This window comes from Ascaphus truei, chromosome 9 (genome assembly GCF_040206685.1).
Source record: "Ascaphus truei isolate aAscTru1 chromosome 9, aAscTru1.hap1, whole genome shotgun sequence".
NCBI lineage: Eukaryota > Metazoa > Chordata > Amphibia > Anura > Ascaphidae > Ascaphus > Ascaphus truei.
In genome coordinates this window covers 54546580-54565867 of record NC_134491.1, presented here as the reverse complement: position 1 = coordinate 54565867, position 19288 = coordinate 54546580, and the positions used below count along the sequence as shown (strand labels likewise).

At 42.2% G+C, this 19288-nt stretch overlaps 1 protein-coding gene across 2 annotated transcripts; it reads right to left on the bottom strand.

Annotated features, from left to right (window-relative positions):
• Nucleotides 1–3977: 3977 nt before the first annotated feature.
• CDCA4 (cell division cycle associated 4) lies at nt 3978–13763 on the bottom strand. Of its 2 annotated transcripts, XM_075614905.1 has the most exons (3): nt 13602–13762; nt 6845–7085; nt 3978–6517 (listed from the first exon to the last, which is right to left on the bottom strand). In XM_075614905.1, exons 2-3 carry the CDS (start codon nt 6857–6859, stop codon nt 5777–5779), a joined length of 756 nt encoding a protein of 251 aa, XP_075471020.1. In that variant the 5' UTR covers nt 6860–7085; nt 13602–13762; the 3' UTR covers nt 3978–5776. The 2 variants fall into 2 exon arrangements, with proteins under 2 accessions (XP_075471020.1, XP_075471021.1); XM_075614906.1 differs by lacking the exon at nt 6845–7085 and having other exon boundaries at nt 13602–13763.
• Nucleotides 13764–19288: the final 5525 nt, after the last annotated feature.

The following is a 19288-nucleotide window of genomic DNA, read 5'->3' as shown; positions in this document are numbered from 1 at the left end:
GATCACCCAGAACCTGTATAGGGGTTCTGAGGTGCTCCAACCATGCTTCAGCACAGACCAGAAAGGTAAATGGGGCATAGGGATGTGAGGTGTCCTTGAAACAGTCAAGGGGTCCCTAGGTTAATGGGGATACCCGGTAAATGCCCAGGTCACCCAGAACCGGTATAGGTGTTATGGGGTACTCCAATAATCTACAAGGTGGTGAGGGGACTTTTTAAAAGTCCAGTCCTAAGTTTATTGTATAGTGTGGGGAATATGGCTATTAAGAAATAACGTGCAGTTTCTTATTCTATTTCCCATAACCAAAAGACTCAGGATATTTTTAAAGTGTCTATATTATGGAACAGTGTTTTAAAACATATCTGTTTGTGCACAGAAATGAGCTAGGACTTTCAGAGACAGTGTTCTGAGTGAGCCACCAACTTGGGTGCCACTGTGTCTACTCATATGATGGAGATGAAAGCCACAGAGGATGTGTCTGAGGTGTCAAGACCATTTGGACAGGAGGGAAGGACAAGTATCCACGTCCTGAGATCAATAAAAAGATACTTGCTTGTCCATTTGCTCCATCAGACTGGCAGGAGCCAGTCACCGCAGGGGTCATTGAATTAACCAGGGTCTGAGGTGCCAAATTGCCCATGCCCCTTGGTTCACTTGGATTTCCAGGTAACCCTGTTGTGTCTACCAGCTTGTCTGATTGGCGGCGGAGAAATGTTTCACGCTTTTGATTGGTCTATAGTATTTTTTTGAATGGAAGTCAGAGGTATTATAACCCCTTGCGCCAATTAGATGGTGTTTTTCAGTGTTCTCCAAGGTCTCTCAAAGTTTTTTAAGTTTCTAAGCACCAAGTGAATTCCAGCCCTTTGGAGAGAGAGGGGAGCTGTGGTGTTTGGAACTTCAGGTTGATTTCAGTTCCAAGACTTTTTAGGGTTAGCTTTGGCTTGATAAGCTCCTACGCCTAGGAAAGTTGTTTTTCAACCCCAATTCCCAAGTGTGTCTTTTTGCTGTAGTTTGTGTAACATTGTGTGTTTGCCTTTTCCTGTAAATAAATTTACTATTTATTTAATTAACTCGTTTTGCATACACACATACATCAGGAAGATGAGTCTGGAGTAGGGCTGAGTGCGTCCAATCACTCTCTGCGATTTAAACGGGGAAAGTGTAAGTGTTTCCTTTCCCCTGTATGTTGTATGTTTTGCATCAAGTAAATGTTAATGCACTATTGTGTTGGCATGTGTTTTCTTCTTCATATGAGGTTAACCAGGAGCCTACAGCCCAGAGAATTCGGTCCCATGGAGCAGCAGTAGATGTGCAATCAGTGTTTATATGTTTTTTTATCACTGGGTTATCTGCACATTATATTGCACTATTTATCAATATTGCACAATGAACACCAGTATGTTTAGTTCAGTAGTTAGTGTGGTTTAGGGAAACCACAGGTGTTTAGGCAGCATTTGATGTACCTTTTTCGTTGTTTCATCAATTTATCTGTTGCGCTTTTTGTTTGTTTCACATCGTTTTGCTCAATGCATGATCCCGGTAAAAAGGTGTAAATGGCCTGGTCTCCCGTGACACAGTGATCAAGCTGTACACTACTTGAAGTCCTAATGCACCACGCATGATTTGGAAGAGGTATGGTAAACAAATGTAGTTCATGCATCAAGTCACTAGAACATGGGGTAGCCAACTCCAGTCCCCAAGAGCCACCAACAGGCCAGGTATTAGGGATATCCCTGTTTCAACACAGGTGGCTCAGTGAGAATGATTGAGTAACCTGTGTTGAAGTAGGGATATGCTTAACAACATTGGTGGCCCTCGAGGACTAGAGTTGGCCACTCCTGCACTAGACTTTAGTGAGAATGCTCAGCAGTTCCAATATAATGGTACATACTTTTGGGCACAAAGAAGTTGCATTATAATCCAAAAGATTTCCCTAAATTGGTTCATCCAGTTAACTTTCCAATGTTTTAATTGTTTCAAATGTTTATAACTCCATAGGATAATAGCCTAGAATTGACTCAGAATGCGGATCGATTATCTACATCAGTGGTCTCCAAACTTTTCAGTACGAGGGTCACATAGTATATTCTACACATTTGCGCGGGCCAAAGAAAAAAAAATCTTTTCATAATTTTTAGAAAGGAATAAGTTTTATTTGGATCTTTTTGGGGTAATCAGCATGATATGGTTTAGAACAAAAGAGAAATGTGACAATTACAAAGAAAGGATGCCGTGCTCACACTGGGAAACGATATATAATGTGCAAAAATATATCAAGTTGCTGCGGGCCGGATAAAATCTTGTGGGGGGCCTGATGTGGCCCCTGGACCGTAGTTTGGAGACCCCTGATCTACATCAATTAGTTTTAGATTTAGAAGTACAATGTAATGAGGAATGTGATGGAGGAAGCTATAGAAATTCTATAATTTCCATCCCACATTGCATTTTGAGAGATTAAGTTGACTGATCAGTCATTAAGGTGTAAATTAAGCACAAACACTATCAAACTACAATAACTGGCACCAAGAGTTACACTGTTTTCTTTTTCATTTCATCCTTTGTTGCTTGTCCCCATCCCGTCCAGTTACATTGCAGTGCCCTGTCATTTGCATACACCAACATTGTTCTTCTGAGGCTTTTGCTAGGTTAATAAAAAATACTATGATGTGCGTGATGGTTATGCAAAGTGGTCTAGCACTACTGCCACTTGTTGACATGGGATTCTAATTGCTGGACATGCTTGAATGTTTACAGCACCACAACTCCATCACTTCTTGTTACTGGCTGTAACTTTGGGCATCAGTGAGATAAGGGCCGGTCTTCCCTAAACACTATACTAAACCCTACTGGTAAAAATAAAAATGCAACAAGACAGCCAGTAGTGTGCTCAGCATGACCATATTCTAAACACATTATGCCACCTGCACACTACACAAGATTTGAGATTTTAACAGATACATCAATAAGCTGTACTTAAGATATTTTGGGTGTTGTTAGAGATGTATAATTAAGCCTCTCCACCTGAACACATTACCCTGTTCTCACAGCTCTGCACAATCCCACTTCTTTCCCAATGCCAAACTCTTTCAAATAGCAAGCAGCTCTTAGGCTGGGGCCATGGAGCCTTCGTTTGTGCGGAGGTTTGCGCGGCCGTGACGTCACTCGATTGAAGCTGGTGCGTTTTTCGGCCATGGTGCGTGTGCAGTCTGTGGGCGTGCCATTACCGTCATGGAGCTGGTTTGCCCTCATTGGGCGAACCGCTCACATGACCGGCCTATCACGCCAAGAAATAAGTTTGAACTGATTTTGGGCGCAACACGCGCCCCCTCCCGCACGGCGCATGGACGCGAACACTGCCTTAAAAGGCACGGTCTGGGGTACCATAGCCCCAGCCTTAAACACACCAACCTTCTTCCCGTGTCTTTTGTTTCCACTCCCCCCTTTCCTATGGGTTGTAAGGTGCTTGAGTAGGGCCCTGCTTACCTACTGTACCAATGTATGTTAATGTTATTGTCTTCTGACCCCATTGTACTGCACTGCGGAATATGTTGGCGTATTATAAATCACTACTATAGTTTTCAGGCCTTCTTTCCTCCCTATTGTGATGTCATCTGGCTACATAGCTAATGCTTGTCATATCACTTAATGTGTTTCATTGCTGCAGCAGTTGCAAGAGGAGGGAGGGAAAGGAAGGAGGGGGGAATGGAGAGGAAAGAGGGGGAGGGAGAGAATGTGAGAAGACTAAAAACCAGGTTCTTCACTACTGCTAATTATTCATTAAGCTGCAATATGTCACTTGGAACAAAAACGCCAACTCATTTCATTTGGAATTTCCGTGTGATAGTGGAATGGTTGCTGAACTTAATTCTGTATGTCTAGGCGTGTACCTGCCTACATAACCACTAGAAGCGTAGTGTAATTATAATGATAAACATGTTGTAGATAAAAACATTGAAATATACATTAAAAAAAAGTCATAAAAGTTCAACATGTTTAATATGAAACTATGTTATGCTTAAATATAAAACTAATCTACTTATGGAAGATTGTATCGTCCACTTCAAAAATGCATTTACAGGCAAGTTATTTGTACAAAAAAAAATGGTTTCAGTTCCTTACAAATATGCATCAGGACTAAGGGGCTTGTTTAATAGGCTCCGTGTGCAGCGGATCGCACTCCCATTCAAGACAGGTTGTGATCGGCCATTTTGGGGCTTATTGAATAAGCTTTCTAAGTGCTCAGGCCATTCCATGGCATGAAATATTCTACAGAACTGGAAAGCTATATACATAAATACCAAACATGTTTCAGAGAAAGTGACAGGTTCATCAGCAATGTGCAGACAAGAAATCTGCCATATAAGATTTTTTTTTTGCAGATTTTTACTCTATATGGCACATGAGATTCAAAGGACTTTCATCTCAAAACTCAATAGGAACATGGAAAGTGTCAGCATATATATGGTTGGTGCAATATAAATGTCAATTGTATATTGATCCAATAAAGGATATTTAAATCTGTAAAAAAAAAAATATTCAACGATTACAAAGATGGTGTAGTTTCCTCCCACCAATTTTTTTTTTACAAATGCATCCTAAAAAGCTATTGCTTAAGCAATGACAGTCCTTTACAATATAAAAAAAATACATTGCTTTTTCAATAACACCCACATAGTTGTATTCAAAATGGTTAAAAAAAACAAAAAAAAAACAAATGAGATCCTTAGGAGCCAGATGGCTAAAATACACTCTATAACGAATGTATAAAGTCTGCTTTTTTTAGTTAGTAATCAAAAGAAAAAGTTGATTTTCCAATATTGATACAATCTGTAAACATGAGGAGATTAAAGGGAACAGTCATGAAAGCACAAAATAAATGGCTGTTCTCATATGTGCATATATATTTGCCTTTCATAACTACCCGTGAATGTCAAGAATACACAAGCAAACTTTTAATGGTCAGCATAGTTTAGAACTGATCCTTAACACTATGTAATTCTTAGTGCAGAGAAATTCTCAATTAATTGATGGTAGACTTCAGGTGTGAAACAAATCACTGAATGCATATACACATAAATAACCGACAATGTATATTACAATAGTTTCAGATAATCACCTAGTTTGGGCAGAAGGAGGCCACAATTAATCTATTAAGTTTCTCTAAAGCCACTTAATGTAAGTAATATTAAATATAAACAATACAGTTTGTATATTATTTTTTTTTTATTATTAATCACCTAAAATCTCCAGAACAAAAGATCGTTCTGGAAAAAAAAATACCTTCTTGCAGACAAATAGTATTTTTTTTTATATTTAAATTTTTTTTTTTTAAAAACACAACCAGGAAAATGTATAGTGGTATACTTTTCTTGTAAAAGTAAATACTGCATGTTATTGTAAAAAATATAGATCTCAGAAGAATTTTACATAAAGTTGACTGTATAACACTAACCTCTGAACCAAAAGGCTTTTTTTTTTTAAATGTAAGGAAAATGTATACAAAAAAATTAATATGTAGTTTGTTCCTTCTTTAAATTAGGGATTGTAATTTACGTTCTTCAGAAACGGTATATAACTGGAATTTTACAGCCCCCAAAAAGTGAAATAATAAATACTTTAAGAGGATAATCAATCCATATTCCCCAAATTCTGCATTTTAGCATGTGATGTATTAACATTACTTGCAATATGCAAATTATATTCCGTTTTCATATTAAGCCGGTGTTGCTCAAGAATATATTCTTAATACATATACAAATATGTATGAAAACCATTTTCAGGACTCCACCAGTATCTCCACGATATGATCAATCTCATTGAGCTCTGTTTTGCAGTTGGTGGGTGTCGTCGGAGATGAAAAGGTTTCAAGTACATCGCAATGTCCTAATTTTGAATTTCCCATCATCCCAGTTAGTACGGTATCAAGATCATAGTAGGAATTGTCAACATCTGAAAACAAATCTTCCACCGAGTTTGGATTTCTATTCTCCAAAGTCTCAAAAATATGGTCTAGAGATTTTTGGAAATGTACTCTATTTTCTTGTGGGCTGTCTATTTCCCAGAGAGTCTGGGAATTTTGTGTTGCTTTTACTGGAATAACCATTGACAGTTCCGAAATTTCCTGGGTTTGGTTTACCTCCACCTCTTCACTATAACCGATATAGTCACCATTATGCTTTGCTTCACCCTGTTCCTTTGATGACCGACAAAGAATATCTGTGGAAACTAGACGATCCAAGGGAGCCTGCTCCGTTCTCTCTTCTTCAAAAACCTGCCAGGTGCCATCTTGAGTCATTTCTTCTTGTATCTGCCGCACAGTGTTTGCGATAAGCACAGAGCGACAAAGGTTAGGTTCAACAAGCATGTGACAGAGTTGGAGTTTAACCAATGACATGTCTAATAGTGACTGGCGTTCAAGTGTGTATGAAGGGACGGCTTTCAAATCAGCCACAGTTCCTTCAATATCTTCTTCAGGGTCAAAGCACTTTCTCTTAATTCCTCTTGTAAACATGGTCTCCTAAGAAAATATAACAAAACATACAAAATCAGAAAACATTAGCATGTGTGTTAAAATGTAATTCATATATTGCTTCAAGTTATCAAATAAATGCTTCAAACAACCAATCCATGTAACACAGGTTGCCCTGTACAATTCCCTTTTGATAAGAATGATTTTTACATTATAAATTGGATACACAAATGAATTTCCTAATACGAGCACACAAAACTTGTTGGAAAGGATAGATCTGATATGACTCGGTATCAAAAAAAAACAAAAAAAAAAAAAAAAACACACCATCAATGCAATCACAACCACTCAGTTTCTAAAATATCAAACGTATACCTCTTGAGAAGGCATTAAAATGTTTCCTTCGTGTATGTAGTGGTTCACATTGCAGTAAAGAAAAGTGGCATACAACTTTGGTCCTGTCCATTTCTAGGCCAATAAGAAATAAATTCTGCACTGGAGAATGCATGATGCTTTAGAAATTCTTGATCCACTGCAAAATTAAGTACTATGGATGATCCTCAAATGAGAAGCGTTTTTAAATGATTAGGCATCAGGAAACTCCAGAGTCTTAACTCTGCACAGAAAATGAAAATATAGCAGTTAGTTGAATATTCTATGATCAAGATATAACAGCACACAAACATAGGAAACAAAAATTAATAGTTGCAGCTCCAGTCAGACGTATTTACAAAATATCAGCAATTAATTGAAGCATAAGCCCAGTTACATCAATAAGCTTGCATTTAGTGAAAAGCGTGAAGCAAAGTACAATGAATGTTTAAATGCGAATGATAGTCCCACAAAGTTAAAAGCCCGGACACACAACCTTCATTTTAAATTAGATAAAATGTTAAAATACAGAACTTGTTTGCTTCAGTTAACCACATTATTAATGAAGGCAAACAGAAGTCATAATGCCCGCAAAAAAACCCCAAAACAAACAAACACACCTTTTAAACCTTCAATAGATATATTACAAAAAAAAAAAAAATAATAATAAAATGACGTGTGTGTATATATATCTTCAAGAAACAAGCGCAAAAACACTTCCAACAGCGTAAAAGTTCTAATGCCAATAAATAAAAACTTGTAAGATTATTGCACTCCAATTAGGACCCTTGTCCAGCGATAGTCCTCACAGATCTTCTCCTTAGTTGCCTGTTGCCGCAGGGAACTCCTCTCAGCGTCTCCGCTGTGATGGTCACTCTGGTTTCTTTGCGCGTCGCTCTCAGGCCTTTTCTGTTTACTTGGGATCCTAATGCGTTTCGTGGGGACAATTCCTATTACCTCAGGGGTATGTGAATGGTAATAGAGTGGTTGAATAGTTTCACATATCCCTGAGGTATTGGGATAAGTCCACATGAAACAAATAGAGTTACCAAGTTAATGGAAGAAGCCCGAGAGACGAGCAAACATCCCTGAGTGACATCACAGTATCGTGACAGTCACGAGGCCGGACGAGGTATCTGCGTCACAACGGAGATGCCGAGAGGGGTCCCCTGCAGCAAAGAAGATCTGTGGAGACAAATGCAATCACTGGACAGGGGTTTTAATTAGAGGACTTTAGCTTTTTTTTTTTAAAAAGAGTCATTGTGAGTGCAATAGTCTTACCACTTTTTACGGTCATTAAGATTTTATTACACTATTGGAAGCGTTTTTGCGTTTTGTTTTTTTACAGACCATTTTCTTTAGTAATGAAATAACTACTCTGCCAGCAACATCTCTTCCCTGGCTAGTTTTTTCACCTTTGCTTTTAATTTTTTTCACTTAGTAGTACAGGTCTCAAATACAAAGTTAGTTCATTAGTACAAACAATTTAATATTGCACTTATTAGTAAACCATCTGAGTGGTTCTTGTATTAGATGATATTTCTTTTGTTTTTATAAACAGACTAATATCTTCCTCTTAATACAGCTTTTATTTATAACTATACTCTTAAAACAGTCATGAATAATAATAATGTTTTACAACGGTCGTGAATAACTCTTCCAAGATATAGATATATATGACCAGACGAATGAAGTGTGTCCGTACAAGACATTTAACAATTTGAATGACGTCTACAAACAAAAACGCACAAAGGTAAATACAAAGTGTGACATAGGCCAGTAGCCAAAGTGAAACGCGGCGTTTCGTGCCCATCTACCAGCAATTGCCATTCAAGTAAATAGCAGTTAACGCACGAGCTGGGTTGATATGCATTGCGATATTATGATTTCCAGGCATAGTTTCAATTGGGTTCAATTTCATATGTCAAATGCATTCTTGCATGCACGTGTTTTGTATCATGTTACCAGTTCAATATTTATAACAAAGGAAATTTAGTAAATTTAAAGCAGATGTTACTTACATGAAATATCCATGGATTCAGCAAGAAAAAGAATGTACATTTTGCTGAATGGAAAAAGCATTAAAAACATTTCCCGAACATTAGAAAATTAATATATTACATTTCTCTAGCAGCAAAGATGGGAGGAACGAATCAAATATAAGATACAGCTATTTAACAGATAAATGCAGCCCAAAATATGAGCCGGAGTGGATTATATATGAATTACAATTACACCGCTGTCGCAACATGGTTTTTAAAGGGATTGTGGAAGCTGCACCCAAGATGTAAACATGCATTTTACTTACCTACTGAGGAAGTTTGGGAGAAAGTATAACGAACAGTGATCTTTTGACTTTTTCCCTTACTGATGTGAAAGGCGTTAGTTCCACCCAAAACTGAAGCCTGAACTAAACAGATCATAGAAGTACTATGCTAGACATAAAACAATATAAAAATGTACTTAACTATAATCCCCTGGCACGACGTAGAATTAGAAATATAGCAGGACTCTTCAAATGGAAGCTGGTTTTCCAAACCTCGCCCACAAGGGGCCTTGGACACTGCTCATTGAACTTGCTCCGGCAGCCAAGAGCAACTTGTCACACTAAAAAAAGTAATGTGCATCTATATGGTAGATGCTTGGAAATTCTTGAAGTAGAATCATTTTAAATGTATCCAAAATTACATAAGAATACTCTTCTGCTGCTAATTTTCCCCCTGATCTGGCCCCTTTGGAAAACTGGTTGGAGGCCTCAGCTATAGGATCTCTGATGCAATTTCCTATCCCCGCCTATCTTGACAACTATAGGTCAGGCTTTGTGACAGCCCCTTTCCTACCTTTCTGTCTGTTCAAAAGCAAATGGAATCAGATTACAAGTGAAGTAAACAAGAAGTCACCATACCTCCGTGAAGTCAGCAAAATTGCCCATCTCTACAAATCCTGCTACAGTACTCAAGGAAGTTACTGGCAGTCAGTGTTATATTTTTTCAGAAAGTAAGGTAAATATATGAAGTAGAAACGGGTGCGCAAACTGGGGGGCGCAGCGGTTACAGAGGCCCCACGGCATTTAAATTAAATGCTGGGGGAGGCGTGAAGCCTCTAACTCCCTGACCTGCTCTCTGCTGGGTCTTCTGCGACACGCGTCACATGACGTCACCGCGGCATCATTTGATGCCGAGTCCTGGGGGGGGGGGGGGTACCTGATCTCCGGTGGCTTTTGGCGACGCGGCATGAAATAACACCGCAGGGTCACATGACAACAGAAACGCCAGTGGCAAGGTAAGGGGGGGGGGGGGTAGAGGGGGACATGGGGCACTGCCTTAAACATTAGTACCCTTTAGTGGATCATAAAAGTTAAAACCGCAATCCCCCCTATTTGCTTCTCTTTTGTAACTGGAGAATCTTCAGCAGCTGATCCAAACCAATCTGTACTCTTAAATCTACCTTTTAATGTGCCAGTTTGTTCCCTTTCAAGAAATCAAAACCAGCCACAATGGCAGTCTCACTCTTGTAGGCCATTAAAAAGCGGCGGTCACATCACAGCATGCCGTTTCTTTTGTTTGTTTTTAACTCAAATGTTATTGGCATTTCCAATAGTCACAAAGGATGGGTAGGGGATACAGAATAGATTGGGATGGGGATAAGGTAGCAGGTTACAGATATGTCCAGAACATTTGGCAGCATCTCATTTTAGGCATAAGCAGGGCATGCCTTTAATAGACTAGAATGGATGAACCCCCCAAAGGCCATCTTTATTTTCTCTTAAATTCGACCAAACAAATGAAAAATATATTTCTCAAGGGCTGGGAGTCCCTGGAGTATGGAATAGTGCAGTTGTGACTATGAAATAAGCAAAACTGGGAGGACACCCCTCGTGGATTCCTACTAAATCCTGTATTGCTTACAAAATGATCCTCTGCACTTTTAACGCTATACCCTCCTCAGCCCCTCCTTACAACTCAGCCCTAATTTCTCGCTATGCACCTGCCCGACTTCTGCGGTTTGCTCAAGGACGTCTACCCGTTTGTATCTAAAACCCTTTCCTACCTAAAACCGCTCACTTGCCCCACACCTCTGGAATGTCCTTACCTTCGATATCCGACTAGCACCCTCTCTCCACCTTTAAGACCCATCTTAAAACACACCTCTTTAATTATTTGGGTAACTCCTTTAGGCTGTTACTATACATCTTATACTGTATGTATGGACCCTGACCCGTTGCAGACACACCATAACACCCTCCTACTTTCTCTGTAAGGTCTCCCTACTTAATATTGTAAGCTCTTCAGGGCAAGGGACTTCTTTTCGTAGGGTTACTTTTGTCTTAAAGCCCTTGTTTGCTATTATGTTATATTATTGCCACGTGTATTAATGCCGTGAAGCGCTATGTACATGGATGGCGCTATATAAAGATATACATAAAACCACAGCAAATTAATTCCTGTGGCGTGTTTAAGGGGGCTCATCTGGGTAATTGAAACTTTTTTTCTTCTACACATCCGAGTGCTTTAAAACAATAAAAAAAATTATATATATATTCCCAAGTTAGACAGGTTAGGGGTTTGATTTCCTGCCTCTGGCTGCAACTTTGTCAAGATACTTTGTGATCAGCAAGTTCTTGTACAGCCAGAGACCCCTCTCCCCACAACTGTATTGTTTTTCTGATAAGGACAGGGTTAAGGGTATAGAAAACAGTTGATTGTCAAACACTTCTCCATTCAGAAGCCCCTAAGAAATTGGATCTTTAAAAATTGAGCAATTTTTATTATATAGGATTGAAGCAGGGGTTTTCCTTAGCTGAACCACATTAATTTAAGCTCCAGGGACCCTGTGCTTCCAGAGATACTTACCTCTGTAGTGGTGCCGGTAGCCGGTCAGCTCAGCAAGCAGGACTTTAAAGTTTAAAGCTCCTGCATCACGTGGCCCAATAGGAAGCCACCTCGATTACATCACTGTTTCCAGGGCCGCCGAGAGGGGAACGGCAGCCGGGGCTGGTGTCCCAGGCCCGCTGGTTTGGGGGTGAGGCCCGGCCAGCGCTGCAAATTTCCCCCGACCTTTGGCCAGGCCTGCTGCGGACGGGCCCCGGCTCTCAGCTGCCTGCAGGACCTTTCCTCTCTGTCCCACGCCGCCGAGCTTCCACTGCTGGCGCGCGATGGGGCTCCGACATCAGCGAGTCGGAAGTAAGCTTGGCCCAGCTTCCGGTGCATCATGCGCTGACGTCAGAACCCCGGTGCACGCCGGCAGTGGAAGCTCAGAACTGTAGTCCTGGGCTCCCGGGAAATCTGTCTGCGGCCCTGCACTGATCACTGCAACTGTGGAAACACTTCTGCATTCTATACTCAGGAAAGAAACGTTCACCTGTAACAAATGCAGTAAATAAATTGTGCTCGACACTTCTAGGCTTGCAGACTTCAAAATGCAAAGCTATAAAAGGTGCAGTGCCATCTAGTACCAACACATACAAATGGTTCTCAAGTGGCAGTCAATAGAAAAGTTGTGACGTCATTTAAAGGTATCTTTATATCCGTGATTGTGTTGCCATATTTGAAGCTTGTACTGTATGTGTCAAACCTGGCACCCTCGAAAAATCCAAATATCTTGGGAACCGGAGCATCCAAGGTCAGGGGATCATGGATAACCTCCAAGAGTAATTTCATTGTAAAACGTATTGTCTCTCACCATAACTTAAAGCTTTCGAAAGTTTTTGTGATATTTATCCAATCTTTCGCGTTGAGATTTTTTTGTGAACTCGGAAAGCAAATTTGTAAATTCACAGTCTTTGCTGTTATGAACAAATTAATAGGATGCCATCGGTACAGCAGTGGCCAACTCCAGTCCTCAAGGGCCACCAACAGGTAAGGTTTTAAGGATATCCCTATCAATGACTGAGCCACTGAAGCAGGGATATCATTAAACCCGATGGTGGTCCTTGAGGAGTTGTCCATCACTGCAATGAGTACATAAAAAGTGAAAAACCTCTCTGAGAGGCTGAGTGAGAAAAGGCACTGACTCTGTAAACAAATGACAGAGTTTGAATCAGGGGAACCTGGGCAGGTCACGTATCTCCCTGTGCCTCAGGCACCAAAATCATAGATTGTAAGCTCCCCTGGGCAGGGACTGTGTCTGTAACAATTCCTATGTGCTGTTTACCACTTGCTATACTGTAACTGTGAAGCGCTTTGAGTCCCATTGGGAGAAAAATGCTATATGAAAGCTTTATTAGAATTACAGCTCCAGGTGAAATAGAACATTTTACACAGGAAATATTTTACACACTAAACAACTGATAATCTGCATATGTATTTTTCCCTGGTCTTTACAAACTGCAACTTCCCCATCTGCTGCCTGGGGGGCGGGGGGGGGGGAGAGAGAGAGGAAGAGACACTTATTTATTGGTCTTTCCAGCATGGAAGTTGTTAAAAAGCAGACGGGCTGCTGTGGAGCTCCGCCCCGTGACGTCACGACATTGCTTCGCGGTGACGTATGAACTGGAAGAGGGAGGAGGGGCGGAGCCGCCATTTTGAATACGCTAACTCATTGTTGCCCAGCGCTTCCCCCTCCCCCCAATCCCTTCCGAAAGGAAGGAAGCGGGAAAATTACCGAACTACAACACAAACCGCACCGGCCGCCGAGCGGGTGCTGGTTACAGCTCTGCGCGCTGCCTTCACCACAGGGGATGACCGGCCTGCTGCTGCGGAGACGAGGCTGCGCGCTTCCATGGGTCGCTTATCCCCTCCCCCGTTCCCTGCACACTCACCGTGAGATGTTAATCAGTGGCATACACTCGGGGGGTTAGCAGCGCTGTATTCGCCTCGCCTCCGCTGAGTGACTGAGCCCGGGCCCGGCGGCGCCTCCTCACCTCCCGCTCTCTGCCAACCGAAGGGGGCGTGGCCGGGCGCTAGGCTCCGCCCTCATTCGTGAGGGCCGACAAAGGGGTTGCCATAGAGCTCCGGCGACGAGTTGCCCTCCCTCCCCCCTTCCTTCCTCGTTCTGTGATTGGTGGAGAAGAGAGTCGAGGGGACCTCCCCCCCTGCTCGCTCTGTGATTGGTGGTGAGGGAGAGTCGAGCCGTCCTCGCTCTGTGATTGGTGGAGAGGGAGAGCCTGGATTTGAAAAGCAGCAGGAAAGGAGACAGCCAGGCTGGGCTGTGCGGCTGCTGGAGGGAGGACATGCAACAGGGGCCTTTGTTCTCTTTAATAAAAAGCATACAGGAGTGTAATAAATATATTAGAGGTACCGTGATCACATTATTTATGTTTTTTTCTTTAAGTAAATTGTATTTGAAAAAAAAAAATATATATATATATATACCATTATATTTTAAGTTATGGTGGGTGAAAAAGGCAAAAAAAAAACCTCCACCGTTAGCATATAGCCAATAAAGAATATCACTTGTGAGCACATTCACATGTTTTATACATGTCTGCAACCTTGCCTTTCAACCATTATCACCTAGCATACAGTGCGCCCACTGCCGCAAGGGATTCTGGGAAATGACATACAAATTAGCACACAATGTGTTACCTTTTGCCTGGAATATCCATTCACATGGAGCCCATATAAGGCAAACCTACCCAGCCTAGAAAATTGCAAAGCGAGTACAACCAACCTCACACTGATGAGACCTATTAAGGTTGAACCATGTCTGTGAGTGGTTTGACTGGCTGTGCATCTAATCCCATGCTATGCTTAAAAGCTGTGTGACACATTGTGTGCTCATTTGCATGTCATTTCCCAGAATCCCTTGCTGCAGTGGGAGCACTGTATGCTAGGTGATAATGGTTGAACGGCAGGGTTGCAGACCTGTCTAAGACATGTGAATGTGCTCACAAGTGATATTCTTTATTGGAGATTATATATATGTATATATATATATATGTATATATATATAAACACACACACTGCTGCCAGAATCGCTCTACTCTTTCCTAAATATATCACGGCGTCTCCCCCTGCTGAAATCCCTCTCCTGGTTTCCTATCAAAACCTGTGTCACCTACTCAATTCTCCTCACTTTATAAACATTAGGCCGGGATTATACCAGAAATTGCTGGCTACGCCGCACAGTTTAAAAAAAATTAAATCCAATGAAAGCTCTCATACCAGTAGCGACATAAGCGCCGCAACGAACTGCAAAGCTTCCGTCTCATGAAGAGATGTTGTTTTTCACAGGCGACGGCCGCGTCACGTGATTTGCACGGCCAATCACAGGGCGTCATGTGTCCTCTGCAGCAGTGCTGCAAATCGCTTCTGCATGTGCACATGTCGCCCGGCGACGTCGCTACGATGACATCACCGGATCGCTCTGCAGCTTCTGGTATAATTGAGGTCTTACATTCTTCTGCTCTTCCTTATATCTCAGCCCTAATTTCTCGCTATACACCATCCCGACTCCTGCGTTCTGCTCAAGGATGTCTTCTCTCTACCCCTTGTGTTTGAGACACAGAGATAAAGTGGCTTGTCTCAGGTCACAAGGAGCTGACACCGGGGTTCGAACTAGGTTCTCCTGCTCATTGTTGTCAGAGGCAGCACCTTTACTCTTTTAGCCACTCCTTCAGGTTGCTACCTTTTTTTCAATGATAACGCGGAGACTTTAAAAAATCCGGCTGCATCTCCCCCCCCCCCCCGAATGGTCCCGTCAAGATGGCTCCGCCGGTGTTATGTTGCCATGACAACAGGATGCCCTGCGGCACTGCATTGCTGTGACAACGCGATGCCTCATTGTGCAACACTACGCCATTTGACATGCAGCCATCTTGACGGGACCATACAAGGGCAGATGCCGCCACCGGACAAGGTAAGAGCCGAGGCCCCGCACATATCCCCGCACCAAACATCCTAGTCAGCCCTGATTCGCCCAGAGATTTCAAATCTCAACCGTAGCTCGTTGATACCTAGCCGAAAACCTGGAGTGGTGGCAACCCTGGGACTCTGTGTGGGGCTGTGCTAGAGCCATACGGAAACAAGCAAGGTCATTAATGTAGAAATATCTTGGTAGAACATCATTCAAGTATAAGATACTGTAGTATCATCTTTTGTAGCAGTACCATTGGCTAGATCTATTCATGGAGTGGCGGTCAAGTGATGGAATCAAGATGCCACGACGCCCAGAACACCAGAGGCGAGGTAGGGGGGAGGGGGACAGCTGGCAGGGGGGCGCAGGGAAAAAAGAAGACTGCGCTCCCCTGCTCTAGTCTTAACGGCAAAAGTGGTCCGGGAACGGCAATGTTTAAAGTAGGGTCTCAATATTTAGCCTCCCCTGAACAGACAGCACCCCAAAAAAATGTATGTCCTGTATAAGAGCTCTGCTACTTTCAATGATATGGTTACAAGATATCTGTTAATTACATAAAATCACAAGTGTTGATTTATTTGTCTTGTATTCAGATTAAGTTAATAAATCCAGAAGGGGGGGAAATATCTGGTTATTGGAGTCATCAATGTTATATTCTAATACCGATAGAAGAATTTGACTTTTTCTGCAGATGGTGAAAATAAGGATAGTAATTATTAAGCACAACAGCTTGACTCACCTAGGTAACAAGTGTGTTTTTGTTGCTTATGTTTTGCTGAAGGAACAGATGGCGGGGGTTACATAAGACTGGAGTGCAGGACAGACATCATCTTGTTTCTTTTCTGTCCCACAGTTTTTAGTACAATAAGTGAAGGACAAAGTGATGAATATATAAGATAAAGAGTAGCCGAACAGACAAGGCTAGAATTAGGTAAGAAAGACTGGAAAAACGAATCGCTAAGTCCAAAAAATGCACCATCAGCTCACCAACTGCAAAGGCTAAAAAAGTTTATTAAGACTACATAAAAAAGAAAAAAGGGACAAACAAAAAACTAATACATGCAACCTCCTACGCGTTTCAGGCTCCTGAGAGCCCTTTCTCAAGGGGGATACGTTCTATTTTTTCCTCCCGTGCATCACGGATCTGCCTGGAGGGGGAGCGTTGATCGGACGGACCGGAACTGCTGTGACGCACTTCCGGCACTCGTGAGCTCCACGCCGTCGTTGTGAGGAGGTGCAGCCGACTGCTGGGACCATCGTGTCCTTACTGCCAACAGGACAGGCTTACACAGACCCAGGAGTGCTACAGGAGGGAACGATCGAGGTACGCATACTGTCCCTCCATCACAGCATTTTCCCAGGTAGCGTTTTCCACTGGAACTCCTTGCCAGTCTGTTCACTGTCCACAGATTCCTTCTCCATCGTGTATCACACAACACCACCGTATTGAATTTTCCTCGCTGCTTACCTCAGCTGTCCTATATATTATCATATTGTTTTCTGGACTCTTCTGTTTTAGAGCTTACAGTAGCCTTGTCAAAGGAACAAGGCTAGAATTAGTGCTGGAGAAGAGACAGTGTTTAGAGATGGACACATTGTTTTGCGGATTTGAATCCGCCTCAGACCGACCGGTTCCTTTCATCCGCGGATTTCCACGAATCAGTCTCAAAAATGCGATTCGCCGTTTCCATTTTTTTTAAAAATCTATTAAAAACGAACCCGCGGATTCCGGAATCCGTGACAGGTTTTTAGAATGCAATCCACGAATTCCACAATCTGATTGCTGAATCCGCGGATCGGATTCTACAAATCCGTCAACAGATTGCATCCAATGGCGGTTTTTGATTAATCTGCGCGGATTGAAACTGGAACAACCAGTTGACGGATTTTACACAACGGGACAGAGTTTGAATGGAAAGCCCGACACATTCCGGCAAACGGATTTTGACAGTTTCGCCGTCTCTAGTAGTGTTCTTAGATAAGTGCTCCTAGCTAAAAATAAAATAAAAATTATATTGCACAAGCCTTAATTCCTAAGTAAATACTCCATTCTAAAGTTACAGATGTAGGTGCCTAATTGTTTGAAGCTACACTGAAGCTTTTCAGCTTTTTTGTTGGTCACAGTCATGACGTCCCTGGAAGAGACTGGAACATGCTACAGCTCAACCCCGTTATAACGCGATCCGTTACAACGCGAAACCGCTTATAACGCGATGCAAGCGCGGCTCCCAATTTTTGTATTTATGAATACTTACTTTATTTAGGAATACACGATTATTGGTATCTTAAATACTTTATTGCACAATGCATACAATTGTACATTATTTATAACGCGATCCGCTTATAGTGCGATGTGATTCTTTGGACCCCAAGCACAGCGTTATAAGGGGGTTGAGCTGTATTTCTTTTACAGGTAAAAAGGAGTACCCGGAGCACAAAATAAAGCGTTTCAGTTCTGGGGTTGCCCTGGTTAACATCCATGATAAAAAAAAAAAAAAGGGGGAGGGAGAGGAGAATTGGACTGAAGGGACTAACGCTTTAAGTTCTGCAGGTGAAAACTACATAAAATAACGTTCAAGTGGGAGATTGAATGATGTTGAACGGAGAAGGAGCGGCTCTGTGAGTAAAGACACTGACAGTAGACAATGACAATGAGTTCCCGGTGTCAGCTCCTTGTGACCTTGGGCAAGTCACTTTATCTCACTGTGCCTCAACCTTTTTCTTTTGAAGCTTCAGCCCAGTTGCAGAAAGAACACTTAGGCTGAGTCCAGGACCCGTGCTGAGGCGCTGACCCGTGCAAAGGCGCGCTGGCGCTTGGAAGTGAGCCCCTGCAGCCGCAATGAGAGCGGCTTTAGCAGGGGCTCACGCACGCGTCCGCAGGCGTGCGGAGGCATAGCTATTAATTTTTTTTTTAGTTTGAGCGCTCACGGGAGCGCAGGGCCGGTCACGTGAGCGGTTCGCCCAATGAGGGCGAACCAGCTCCGTGACGTCACTGGCCCGCCCCCGGACGGCGCGGGAACTAAGGCCAGGGAAAGCTCCCACTACTTTCCCTCAGCCTCAGCGCGCCTCCGCACGGCTGCAGTCACCATGGACTCAGCATTAGGTTTGGTGTGATTTGAAGGCAAATAAATGGCATGATGAATGTCAGGTTTTGCAAAAAACTTTAGTTATGTAAACTTCTCAGATCAGCCCCTATTGAATATGCTTTTTAAACACCCCTGAGTTAGCGTATAATTCAGCCATATCGAGAGAGAGAGCGAGAGAGATATCGAGAGCGAGATATCGAGAGCGAGATATCGAGAGCGAGAGAGACCGACCCTCGAACCACCCTCCAAATAAATTGGGGAGAAATGCCTGTGCTGAAAAAGGAGCATACCTGAGAGATATGCTAATGTCTATGCAAAGTACATTTAAATGAGTCACATACCTCACCTCCTAAAATATTTCCTTAAGGCCAGTACTGACAAGTCTAAGGACCCCTGTGATGAACTGAATATATCTTTAAATAGCGCCATTAATGTACATAGCTCTTCACAGCAATAATACACGTGACATAATAATATAAATAATACAAATAACACATAATGGGAATAAGCATTTCAGACATAAAAGTTCCATTAGGAAAAGGAGTCCCTGCCCCAACGAGCTTAC